A 12,923-nucleotide genomic window follows, 5' to 3' on the forward strand; every position below is an offset into this window, starting at 1 on the left:
TATTATTCCTGTTGGTTTGAAACTTTTATTATCTTATGAAAAATACACTCAGTTTGGGTCTTTAAAGTCCAGATTCACTGAGTTAACTTTAACAGTTATTTTTTATGGTGGACAGTAGTTAAATATTTAATAGCATTGGTTTCTTTATTTTATTATTTTAAAAAATCTCAAGTTTTATCTCAAATGTAGTTTAAATTGTCAAATATTTAAGAGTGGTTTATTTTAACTCTAGATTAATCTGACCTCAAGTATATCAGTGAAATATTTTAGGAGAAATATTGAGTCATTCTCAGAAAATGCATTATCACTCTCTGATTACTTGTTACAATGTACTAAAACACAAGTTTTTAATTATTAAATAATTCATTTAGCCCTCACAAGATAAGTATTTATTTTGTTATTTTTCCACAAAATGTTAAAAATTAAATTTAACTTGCTTTGATCAGTTTGAGTCAAGGATTTATTGATATAGAGAGTTGATGGACACCATAGAAATTCTCATGAAAAGGTTATGGAATTATTTTGTACAGCCCTAATTGGAATCGTTTATTTATTTTTACTAAAGTATTTTATGGTTTTTATAACAGTAAGTTTTCCTTGTTATAGCCATTTTTGAGTACTTTAAACAAAAAAATGTTTTTTTCCTTATATAAGTACTGAAGTTGAATACTGAATTCTGTTATGAAAGCAAAATTTTATCTTTTAATAATTGTTTAATGAACATTAACACCTATTTCAGTTCTTTTGACTTATTTTTGAAAATTATATTACTTTTATTATTGTGCACCTACTTTTGTATTATTTTAAATATATTTTTTACTTTTTCATTAAATATATTTTGGCATTTGTTAAAATTTTATTATTAGATAAGATTTTTATATTTTATTTCAACTCTTGCTTTTTTGTATTGGTAATCTTATTTATCATGTTTTATATATTTATTCATGGCATGAATAATAAAAAATATATATATATATATATTTAAAAACTTATTTATTTATTGTAAGCCAAGTAATATTTTAAAAATCATATAATTAAAAAGAAGAAAGATAGATTGAACATTAAACTAGTATATACAGTGCTGTCTGAATTTAAATGGTGCTATCAGTTGTTTATTAGGTTCATATTGTGTCAACCTGGTCATATTCTGCTTAATAGGTAAGTTAATGCAAAATTATTTTGATTATAGCTTATTTTGTTTAGCATGAGATTGTCGTCAGGTTTTTTTTAAATTGAGTATTATGTGTATGTACATTATGGGGTTATATTTATGTATATGCGCAAACATCAAATAAAATGTATGGTACTTATAGTTAGTTAAATAATTACAATATTTTAATTCAGGATAAATAAGTTTTACTATAAATTTTTTAAAAATTAAATTACTTGCAACATATTCGCTATAGTTTGTTTGGTCTTATAATAAATTTCTACTTCTGTTAAATATTTCAAAGATAAGGAAATCCTGTTTAGATTAGTAGATTGTATCATGAAATCACTTGTTAGCCTCATAAATTAAATAGTGGAGTGTGTTATTTTCTCACTATTTAGGTTCTTCTTCTCACCGAACATTTAATTTGATCATCACCTTACAATGTAATATTCACTATCGGTGAGCTGACATGAACACTTACTGTTCGAGTTATTAAAGATGTCTGCCTCCTTACATTGTTCTTGTTTGGCGTGTACTCTGATATTTTTATCTTATGAGCAATTATGTATAAGAGGCTATGTTATTTATTGTTTGTACATTCCTTCATGAAAATTAATCAGTGCTCAAGAAATTGATAATTTTGTTTTTAGCTTATCCCATAAATTAAAAAAATTATATTTGCAAAAGCCAAACTGTGACTAAGTAATTTTGTATTCCAAATCAAATGGGTGGTCAGGAAAGTGATTTCATGGACAAAAATAAATCACCGGGGATGCTGACATTAAATTGATAAAATGAGTTAGTTTGAAGATTTAGTTTTTCATTATAAAATTGCTGAAAAAAATTTGTTGTAAATTACAATTTAACATTAAATTGGCATGATTAATTTAGTTACCATTCAGTTTTTATTTTCTTTGTGTTTACTTTTTATAGCTGTGCCATTTCATGAAAAAAGAAACTTCTTTTTTCCTTGAAGTTATACCATTCTTTAAGTCTGGTGTTTTCATAAATTATTTACAATTTTTTATCCAGTCAATTATTGTACCCTACTGTTACTAAAATATTATCAGGTCAGTCGATATTGAGATTATAAATTTCTTCTTACAAATTTCATTTTGTAAAGTATTGTTGTCTTATGTTAAGGTTATTAGTAAGTAAAATTGTGTTAAAGTAACTAAGTTAAGGTTGTGTAATAATTTCTATTAAGTTAATTTTTATAAATTTTCTTCTTTTTGTTATAAATTAAAACAGACTGAAACGAAACCAAACAAAAGGGGGAGTGTATCGTATGCTTTCTTTAATTGTTTTGATATAATATTTTAAGTGTTTCATTAATTTGTAAAATAATAAAAATTACTATATATTAAATGTAATTGAACCTATAAACCTTGGGAGCATGGTTGAAGTCGGTTTGTTTTGGAGGGGTGAATTGAGGTTATTATTTCTAGTGTAAACTGGTAACGGCTGAGAATGAACTTAACTTAAAATATAACTTAACTTAACTTAAATTACTCCTGGAACTTTGTTGTTCCAGAAGTAATTTAGTTAAGTTAATGTTAATTTTCAGTTAATGTTAAATTATTCCTGGAACTTTGTTGTTCCAGGAGTAATTTTTAATTTTTTGTATTTATTTTTAACGTTAAAAAGATTTTTAATTCTAGTATTTTATCTAAAATAATGAGACAATGAATTTTTAAAGAAGTGTGTATGTTATCTATAGATTATTATAGCATTAGGTCATTAAATTTATCTTTAGTATATATTTTTTTGTTAATAGAAGTCACATTCTCCTTAAAAGGTTTACTTTGCATAAACGATTCACAATCATGTTTTTGATTTGTTGTATGGAAGTCATAATACAAAAACTAGTTACAGTAAACAAGCATGGACTGATGACTCAATGTATTAAGTTTTGTACTTTGCAAAATTTACAACAAAATACCTGCTCTATATTGTACTTTAGTTAATATGTATTTTAATGTACTGCAGTAAGTTTAACATAGATTTTAAAAACTTTTTTTGCAATAGATTTAGAAATAATATTGAAATTGTACATATAAACAAATTGTTTGTTTTTGGGGGGATTTTAGTTTAGTTTTGAATGTAATGAAGTTTGGTGCCAGGGAATTGTCTGTTTAATATAGGGATTCATAAAATAGAGGTGTCCATTATTGAAGGTTTTACTATAAATTGACATAAGGCTGTATGACAGATGATGGATAAGAGACAAATTTACAGTAGCAAAGAAGCTACAATATTTGGTAGGATTAAAGTAAATACCAGTAGAATTTGAATACATACATGTTTTATTGTGTTGCTTCTTCTAAAACTATTGTTTGATATTTTGAAACGATTCATGTGTCAATTAGGTACTTAACATTAAGGATTTTAACTTTTTCTGTGGTTGTTAATAGCAGGTTCATTTGATGGTCGATGGTCTATCTCATTACATTTCAAATAGATTTGTTGTTTAATGATGAAAAATTTACACTAGGCTATTGAAAAACTAAAGCTCAAATTCTTTCAGATATAGATATTTTAAGACAACACATTGACATGGTATATGTGGCCTACATAAGCTTCATGTAATAGGTGGCAGAAAAGTTAGTATTTTCTTTAAATTGTCATAAATTCATTATTATTTTTTTCTACAATTTTTTGTTTCTTATTTTATTATAAATGTTTAATTCTTATCTAAAAATTCTATTGTTAAAGGGGTAGTTAACCTAAAAAACAGGCAAAAAAGTATTTTTTTCATGTTATTAAAATGTTGGGAAAAGAATATAATTATATTTATTATGTGTTAACAAATTTAGCAATTTAAATATTATCATATATTACATAAAAAGTTATGTTCTTTTTATTTAGAATGTTTTTTTTTTTTTTAATTTAGAATATTTTAGCTTAGAAAAGAGATAAAAGTATAATGTTTTTTTATTGAAAGTTTAAAACTCCTGCTATAATATTTTATGAAGTGGCAGCATTGTAAACTAGATAAAAAATCAGCAGGGCTTAGCATTTGTTGCGAATTGTTTATGATCAGTAGTCGATTTACAATGTTATGTTGAAATCTTTTACTGTTGAATTGCAATAATACTTTTAGAAACAGTAATTTTAATGGGCAAAGGGAAATTTGCATTAGAACAAATAGGTTTAAATATGAATAAGCATGCACTGAGTAAGAAAGTTTTAATCAGTAATCGAAGAGACTGTCCAAAGTGATGAAAATGTTTGGTACTGAAGTTCTGAATAAAGCTTATGAAAGGGTCTACCAACATTGTACGAGATCTTATTCGTGTTCATCTGACAACAACATACTCATAATCGATTTAGCAGTGTCATTTAAGATCCATGGCTCAAACACGGCCACGTATTGAATTCTAGGGTAGGATGTATATAGCTTAGTCTATTGTATTTTGACAAAATACTGTAGACCATGTTCTGTCACTGCAAGGTAACTGAGTGAAGGTAATATATCCAGCTCCGTAGGGGAAGACACCCACCTTGTGTCGTCTTCACCACCCCCACAGTTCATAGCTCTGATGGGCTTTAACAGGAGTCGTCTTCAGACCCTCTAATTGATTAGACCTCACAGTAATAAGCCAGGCCTCAGTTGGGATGCTACTGATGTAAATGCCTCAGTAGACATTTATATCAGTGATTTTTAACTCAGCTTTTGCCTTCGCTGCAGGCCTCTTCTGGACATCTTGACTGTCCTACATCGTTGCCCTCTGAACTAGCTAACCGAGTTCATGGAAGCACAAACCCCGCGCCTAGTTCTACATTTAAATAAGCTACTTGTGATTGTAAATGTCTCATATCGTACGAGTCTATTTGGTATATATAATGTATACCACCAGCAATGTTGATCATAACAACAGAATTTATTCCTATTTCCTTTAGTGTTTTCATTTCTTTCTGATCTAAGCCTTCAATTAGATTACAACTAATCTGGTCTGGTCTACCAGGTAGAGGTGGGCAGACCACTGACTCCCACTCAGCTCCATCGCAGAATCCTATGTGACATTTACTTCATCACCTAAAACAACCATCGTTGAGACTATGCTACACCTCATGGCTGCATGGCTAACCATGCCCTCGGCAGTGCAGTCACTGTCCTACCAACAGCGTATTCTTTACATAATTTCCAATATACTTCTTGTACAACTTAATAATAATTATAATAATAATGTAATAATTATAACTATAATGCATAATTTCTTATACAACTTACCGAGGTGTGATGCCAATGCGCCTACGTGTGACCAATCTAACTGTCCAGGTGGCACCCTAGCCACCCAGGGTACTACTCTACTCATACCCCCTCAGCTGATCTGCTCAGTGTGAGATACTTCAGGAAGCCAGCCACTATTGTCCATTCTCTACGGGTCTTCCAATTGACCCGTAGATTCAAAAAGGAATTTACTCTCTCGAGTTCCCTAGCGACTCTGGTACGTTCAGCCTTGTACCGGGGACAAACATAATAGACATGGTCCGCATTGTCATCAACTCCACAATCCGGGCAAAGGCCCGAATCGACCAAACCAAACCTAAGCAAACTATCCCTAAATGCGCCTTGTCCCGATAGAAATTGTGTTATGTTCTGATTGGGGGAAACCCACTTAACCGCTCTCAATTCTCTAACATCCGGAAATATACCACGTGTATATTGACCAGTATATTCATTGACCAGTGTATTCATTCCACCTAACTTGTCAAGAGTCAAAACCTTGGTCTTCAATTTCTTGCATACGCCCTGGGAGTAGAATCGTCCTTCTTCAACAGATACCTCTTGCTATGTTCCATAGCCAGAATATCTGTGAGTTTATTGCCTGCAATTACAGAGATTCTCGTGATTGATTGATGCCTCTCGCGAGACAGTTCTGTAGCTCCCGACAACAGCTAGCAATAGAAGATGCTGGGCTCGCAATAAAATATCCCTGTAACACTGAAATTGCATAGGGTGAGCCCAGACGGGCATTGCATACAACATTATGGCCTCACAGACACCTTTATAAAGAGATTCCGTATGGTACGGAAATTCAACCCCCAATCAGGGTGGATTACCTTATGAACACCAAAGAAAGCATCTATTGCCTTCCTTGCGACATACTGCAGGTGCTCCTTGAATTGAAGTTTCTCATCAAGGATTACACCCAGATATTTCTGAATGGTGACATACCTTATGGAAAGGCTGCCCATTATGACTCATGGATGACGAATCGTGGCTTGGCGACCTTTCAGAATCATCATAGTGATCTTTTCTAGGCTAAAGATGATCTTATGCTGAAGGCTCCATGACCTTAGTACCTTGCATGCCTGTGTTGCTTGGCATTCTATCTCATTCCTCAGGTTTTCTTCGACCAGTAGCAACTCATCATTGGCATAAGCGATAATGCGGCAGCCACTGGGCAATCTCAACCGCATCAGAGAGTCGAATTTGACAATCCAGACGAGGGGGCCTAAAATACTGCCCTGTGGACATCCTTTTGACAGGGTCTTTCCAACTTTCGAACTGTCATCACAAAGAACGACGGTTCGATTGCTGAAGTAGCTCGAGAGAGTTTCTATCTTATTTTGAGTGCAACCACGCCTCTGCAATTGAAACAATGCAGAGGGCCATCACAGATTATTGAAGGCTCCAGATATATCCAAGAAGACACCAATAACATATTTAAAAATACTTGATGGTGCTATGTCTAATACCTTGAGAATTGCGTCCTCTGTGCCCTTGCCCGGGCGAAAACCATACCGGTCATCCATTAACAAATGATCGGAAGTTAACCTACTATTTATCAGAGATACAAGACCTTTTCAAAGACGTTACCTATTACAGGCAACAGTGTCAGAGGCCGGTAAGATGAGTTTACGGTGTGATCCTTGCCACCACCTTTGAAAAGTAATTTCAATACACCATGTTTCCAGCAAACTGGAAAATATCTGGTGAAGAGCATTCTATTGAAAACCCTAGTAAGGGGACCAATGATTATGGACAATGTGCGAACAAGGAGCTCCACCATCAAGCCCTTGGATACAATCATATCCAAGGGCTTTATTTCTAGCTAGACTGCAGATTACCTGATGAACCTCTACCTAGGTGATCTCAGAAGACTGTATCTCAGAACCAAAACTTGTGACTTCCCTTTGGACTCAGCAATAATACGAGGTTCACCAAACTCAGTATCGTCTGGAAGTAGTTCGTTCATCAGAAGACTGAGAACATGATCCTTATCTATTACAATGCCGCCTGTGTCGAAAGAGTCGATAGAAGAACGTCCTTTTTCTTCTTATGCCTGAGAACTCTATAAACTGTACCCCATGGGTCCTTATTTCCCTACTCTTTCACAAAAGAGTGCCAGGAATCTCGCTTAGAAGACCTAATCTTATGAAAGTACCCGGTCTTTGTTTGGCGATAGTCCAAAAGCAGAGATGCATGCCGTTCAGGGTTGTCCTCACATTGTGCAGCTCTCTTGAGCTGGCCCACAGTCTGCTTCATTGCTGTCAAGTCCTGAGTCCACCAAACAGCTACTCTCTCTCGATCTCTCAGCTCTCTTGAGCTGGCCCACAGTCTGCTTCATTGCTGTCAAGTCCTGAGTCCACCAAACAGCTACTCTCTCTCGATCTGTTCCTTGGGGAATAGATTGGTCAGCAGCTTCAATAACCATTGAAGAAAGACCCTCTGCCAAGTCCTCTAACGGGAGCTCGTCCAAGCTCTGAGTAAATATCCAAAGCTTGACCGCAAGAAGATTAGAAAATTTAGATCAGTTCGCTCCGTACAGACATTGCACAGCCCTCTCACTAAGTCAAAAACTATTAGCCAATGATCGGTCATGCAATCATCAACTACAGACCAATTCTGAATTCTACCAGGGATATCCATGCCAATGGTAACATCAATGTTGGTATCATGGAAGACCCATGGAAGTCCATTAATCGTGCTGGCGTAGGTAGCCAACTCACCTGCTATATTGAATACCTCCAAATTTTGCTGTGCGATGAAACCTTTGACCAATTCACCGCCTTCATCTGTGATCCCACTGTTCCAAAGAGGTGATTTGGCGTTTGCATCAACACCTGTTAGAATCTGACAACCTCGTACCAACTCAACCTGAGTGAAGTTAATACTGAGTTCTAATTTTGGTTCTAGGGTCATGTGCTAGTGTGTAAGAAAAACTGACCTATAGCTAACTATATATGGTAAAACTATAGCTGCTAATATGTGTGGAACTGATTTACAATTTTTAGAGTTAGCAATTTGATACAAAAATACAATAAAAAAATATCTATGGAGACCGTATTGTATTAAGGAAAGACTTAAGATTAGGAGTGTCCTTTGTGCAGTGCAAAGGACAATTACTGCAGCAGTAAAGACATGTTGCTCTCAGAACATTACTTCAGAAAGGAAGTAATTGTGAGTTTGATAGAAAAACTAATGAAATGTTACCAGAATGCAATAACTGCAAATGTTAATAAAGATATAACTTGTATAAGATGGGTTGTTATTGTAACCCTTAGTTGTTGTGAATTGATAAATGAAGACCTAGAGAGCATTTTAGCTATCCCAAACATAAAAGTTTTCAAAAGCTCACAATAAAATAACTGGCTCCTACAAGAAAAATGTATACTCCAATTAATCTGTTAGTTCTTAAACACAGCTCTGGTTTACCAAAAGTTGAGCATTCCAGATTTATTCAGAGGTGGTGGTGTGCTTGAGGGCTAATATAAAATGCAAAATGACAAGAGCTTTCACAGTTGTATCTGGAGACACTGTGATAAAGTAAAATGTGCCTCCAAAAAATTGATTGAATTTGTCAGCTAAAGCTGTAGGAGAATACAATTTTGGTGACATCAAATACTATGAGAATGAAAAGGGTTACTTTGTCACCTTGACATAAAAGTGTGTTGTTAAGATGTAGGAATAGTAAAAGAAAGGAAAAAAATATTAGAAAAAAATTTGCAATATTCCAGGAAAGAAGAATGAAATTCGGTTTATAAAACTTAAAAAGGAGAAAAAAAAGTTCAAAACATATGTGGCTAATGAATTACAAGAATTACTTACTTTGGTAAATTAAATTATTCTTATTATTATTCTATTTTTATGTTTATTATAAATTAATCTTTTGTCTCACCTATGCACAAGAAACATATAACTTCGGTTGTATAACAGTTATCATGGTCATTTCTTTTTTTTGCAAAAAATAAAATAATGAAGCTAATTCATGTGGCATGATAATTTAGAAATATCTGGCCTGAATGTTTTTAAGCAATAAAAACCCAAAAAGGATATTGAATTAAGATGCTTATTAAGGTTTTTAAAATTTTTTGAAGATTTTTGATTTACAAAATAAAAAGCTTAAAATGGCAAATCATAGGATAACATAAAAACCAATTTCTTAAGAAAAATAGTTTTCAAGATATGAATTTCTTCATTGCATTTTTACTCCTATTATTTTAAGGGTTACTAATAACTTTTCCAATATTTTTTTATACAGAAAGGTTTAAATGTTGTAATATATCATATGGACTAAAACAGTGGTTTTATCTTTTTTTTGTTAACTGTCCCTTAATACCATTTATTGTATACATAGTGAAGAATTTTATTCAGGGTCAGTATTCATAGATCCTGAAATATAATCTAATTGCTAATAAAGATTATGTAATTTAATTAATGTTTTATGCAGAAAGAAAATATTGAATTCTATTTATTTATTGGCTTCATGGCTTCATTATCATTCATTAAGAATCATTTTACTTTTACAGTATCTGTTATCTATGCCCTACAGCTTGAACTACATCTCTTTATATAATAGTGGCACTTGTATATGCCATGCGCGTGAGTTATGAAAAATAATCTGCAGAAAAAGAGCAGTAGATATGTTTGAAAATAAAGTACTTCTATTAGTCATATTGTGTCACTAATCATGCAATCATGTGGTGGATATTGTAGTTAAACCTTATAACTTTTAAAGCTAGGTTATTCATTTTTATTTTGTTTATTAAAATAAAAGGAAAAAAGTCAGATTGGCAAACTATCCGAGATATATAATGTAGCAAGGAAATGTTTAATAACTTTGGAAATTGTTTATTGCTTACTGTGAATCTTTTTATTGTTTGATGGAATGGTGTGATTTGTACACAAGGTACAAAAAGGTTTGGCTTGCTTTTTTGAAGAAGCTGAAAAAGAAGAAACTGGATTTATGTCCGTAATAATTTGACTCATTTCCTCCTGTTTCTCAAGTGTTTTTCAGTGAGAGTTTCTTACAATTTACAGTTTTCAACATGTACATCTGTCTCCTTGTTTTCCTGTTTATAACATATGTATATTGCAATAGTTAAATTACTGTGCATAGTTCAGTTCATTTAAATTCTTTTCCGATGCAGTTTGTTTGTTTCTATTAATAACTTAATTTTATCTTGCATATTTTTTGTGTCTTTTCTATGTTATTGTATTTTATATATATTCTCTATTTCTATTACATGACTATTCTTATTGCTACACAATGGCTAGTGTAGAAATAACAATACTCTAATGATTTAGCACACAAAACATTGTGTACACGTTATACTATACAAGCTCATCTCATTACAAATTAGGTCTATGGAACCATGCGTGTCATTGTACAGTTACCTTACTGAATTAAAATGTCAGTATCTCAAGAAAATAATTATTTTTCATTGACTTCAAATTATATGGGTTTAGTTATATTTACATCAGCTGATTTCCCAATGTATTAGAGGGTTTATGGAGCAGTTTAGGTTTAGGTTTTATGGAAACTTATGGTACAGTAAGAAATACAGTTAAATCTTATTAAAAAATGCCATACACAATTATCTTTAGAAGATACAGTAATAGAAGAAAAAAAAATCCAAAAATTGAAGAGTATTTTAAAAACATAATTAAGTTTATTGATAATAATAAATAAATTGCATTGTAGGCGTAATTCATTATAAAATAGATTGAAAGGAAGAGCACTAAGTTTAATTAGCTGCTGTTCTAATTTAAGCTAAATACAGCAGCAAATTTTTTTAAGGATTTATTTATACATTTTGTATGAGGCATGATTCAGATTTTTGGATTTTGTTTTCTTTTATAATAAAAACATAACCTGATAATATATCCATGCTTAATGATTTAAAATGTAATAATTACTTAAAAAGAACATTTTTATTATTCATTTTAAAATTATTTATTACTAAAAACAATTTTTATTATTTATTTTTTTTTTTTAAGTTTGTTAACATTTACATTTTTAATTGTAATTTTCAGAAATTGGAACAAAGAATTTGATGCTTTTTGCATAGTATTGTGTAACATTTTATCCTAATTTCTCTTCACATTTTTTTTTTTTGTTGAAGTTTTAGATTTGGAATGTTCATTTACTTACTAGTATATTAGGTAAAAATCAATGTACAGATACTATTTCTTCAGTATTATGAATTGTGTAGGATAATTTTCATGAGTTTAAGTTTTTAGACTGTATCTAGACATTGAATAATACAAGTGTACATTGTTTAACAATTTGTTATGTTTTATAATTAATTATTATAGTAACTGTATTTTATTTTTCAATTTCTGCCTATTTTTAGCTTCTGAATGAAATACTCATATAAAAATGTTTTCTCAGTAAGCAGTGCAAATTAATACAAATAGCGAAATAGTGAAGTGTGATTTAGTAAAGTACTACTAGTCACAAAATATTATTGTGACTAGGTTTACATTATTTATTAATTTTGCTGATGTTAATTGTTGTTATTGGAAGTGTTTTGTTTGTAATTATACACTTAAAAATAAATGTCACAATTGATAAAATTAGTGAGTGCTGCAATTGCCAAACATATGTATATATAATTTTGCATTCTGGTCATAAAGTTTTTCTCAACTCATTTTGCATTGAGCCTTCATTTGTTTAAAGTTAATTGGTGTTTTATACAGAATAATAATAATAATAATATTATATATATATATATATATAAACAATTTGTAATTGTGTCTGTAAAGCTTCCTTTTTGTTTAACTTTGTCAATGGTCTACCTGTTTACTTCTGTTCATTATTTGGTTGTTTTTTTTGTTTATTTCAGAAACTGGGTCTTGTATTTGTTTTACGCTCTGGTGCTTATATATTTTTTTAACGGGCTGTAGAATATCGGGCATGTGTGGCAGTGTTTTAATTATTTATGCTGCATTTTTGAACAAGGTTTCTTTAATGTCTTTCTTCATTATTTCTTACAGTGATAAAAGCAAGTAAATAATAATGTAACTGAAGAATGAGTAAATTATTGAAACATTTTTGTGTGTTGATTCTTTTTGTATGTATATTTTCCATTTTTTATTGACATTTAAAAGTACTATCTTTATTTTAAAATGTTTAATGTATTTTTTTTTTTTTGTAACTACAAAGAACTTATATAAAAACTTATTCGCAATTTCTTTAAGGTAGTAAATTATCTATAGCAGAATTTTCTAACTTTTGAATTTAATTTTATTTAAAATATTTCTTTAGAGAATGTATTGGTGGGTTTCATTAAGAATCAGTAATACCTCACTGGTTTAATGTGTTTTTAAAAACAACAGTGTTCAAAAGCTGAATTGATAAACACATCTTAGGTTATGTATGAGGCTAAAAGCCTACTACTAGATAAAATAGAATAATGTATAATTTAATATTTTTTATTTTTTATTGATGACATGAGGGGTGGTTTGACTTCTTTCAGCTGCTATACAGAGTAAACATGCCTTGGAATAGGTGATCTGATCAAACACTATCAAGCA

The 12,923-nt window shown here is 31.1% G+C and overlaps 1 protein-coding gene across 7 annotated transcripts in view; it reads left to right on the forward strand.

Annotated features, from left to right (window-relative positions):
* The window catches only part of LOC142323613 (F-BAR domain only protein 2), a 219,041-nt gene that overhangs the window by 95,540 nt on the left and 110,578 nt on the right, over positions 1–12,923 (forward strand). Inside the window, exon 8 of one of the 7 annotated variants that reach the window (XM_075363466.1) lies at positions 1,120–1,158. The exons of the other annotated variants lie outside the window; for them this stretch is intronic. Within the exon in view, the coding sequence (XP_075219581.1) occupies positions 1,120–1,158 (39 nt within the window). The remainder of the gene's footprint in view (positions 1–1,119; positions 1,159–12,923) is intronic. 7 annotated transcript variants of the gene reach the window in all.

Source organism: Lycorma delicatula, chromosome 4 (genome assembly GCF_047948215.1).
Source record: "Lycorma delicatula isolate Av1 chromosome 4, ASM4794821v1, whole genome shotgun sequence".
Classification (NCBI taxonomy): Eukaryota; Metazoa; Arthropoda; class Insecta; order Hemiptera; family Fulgoridae; genus Lycorma; species Lycorma delicatula.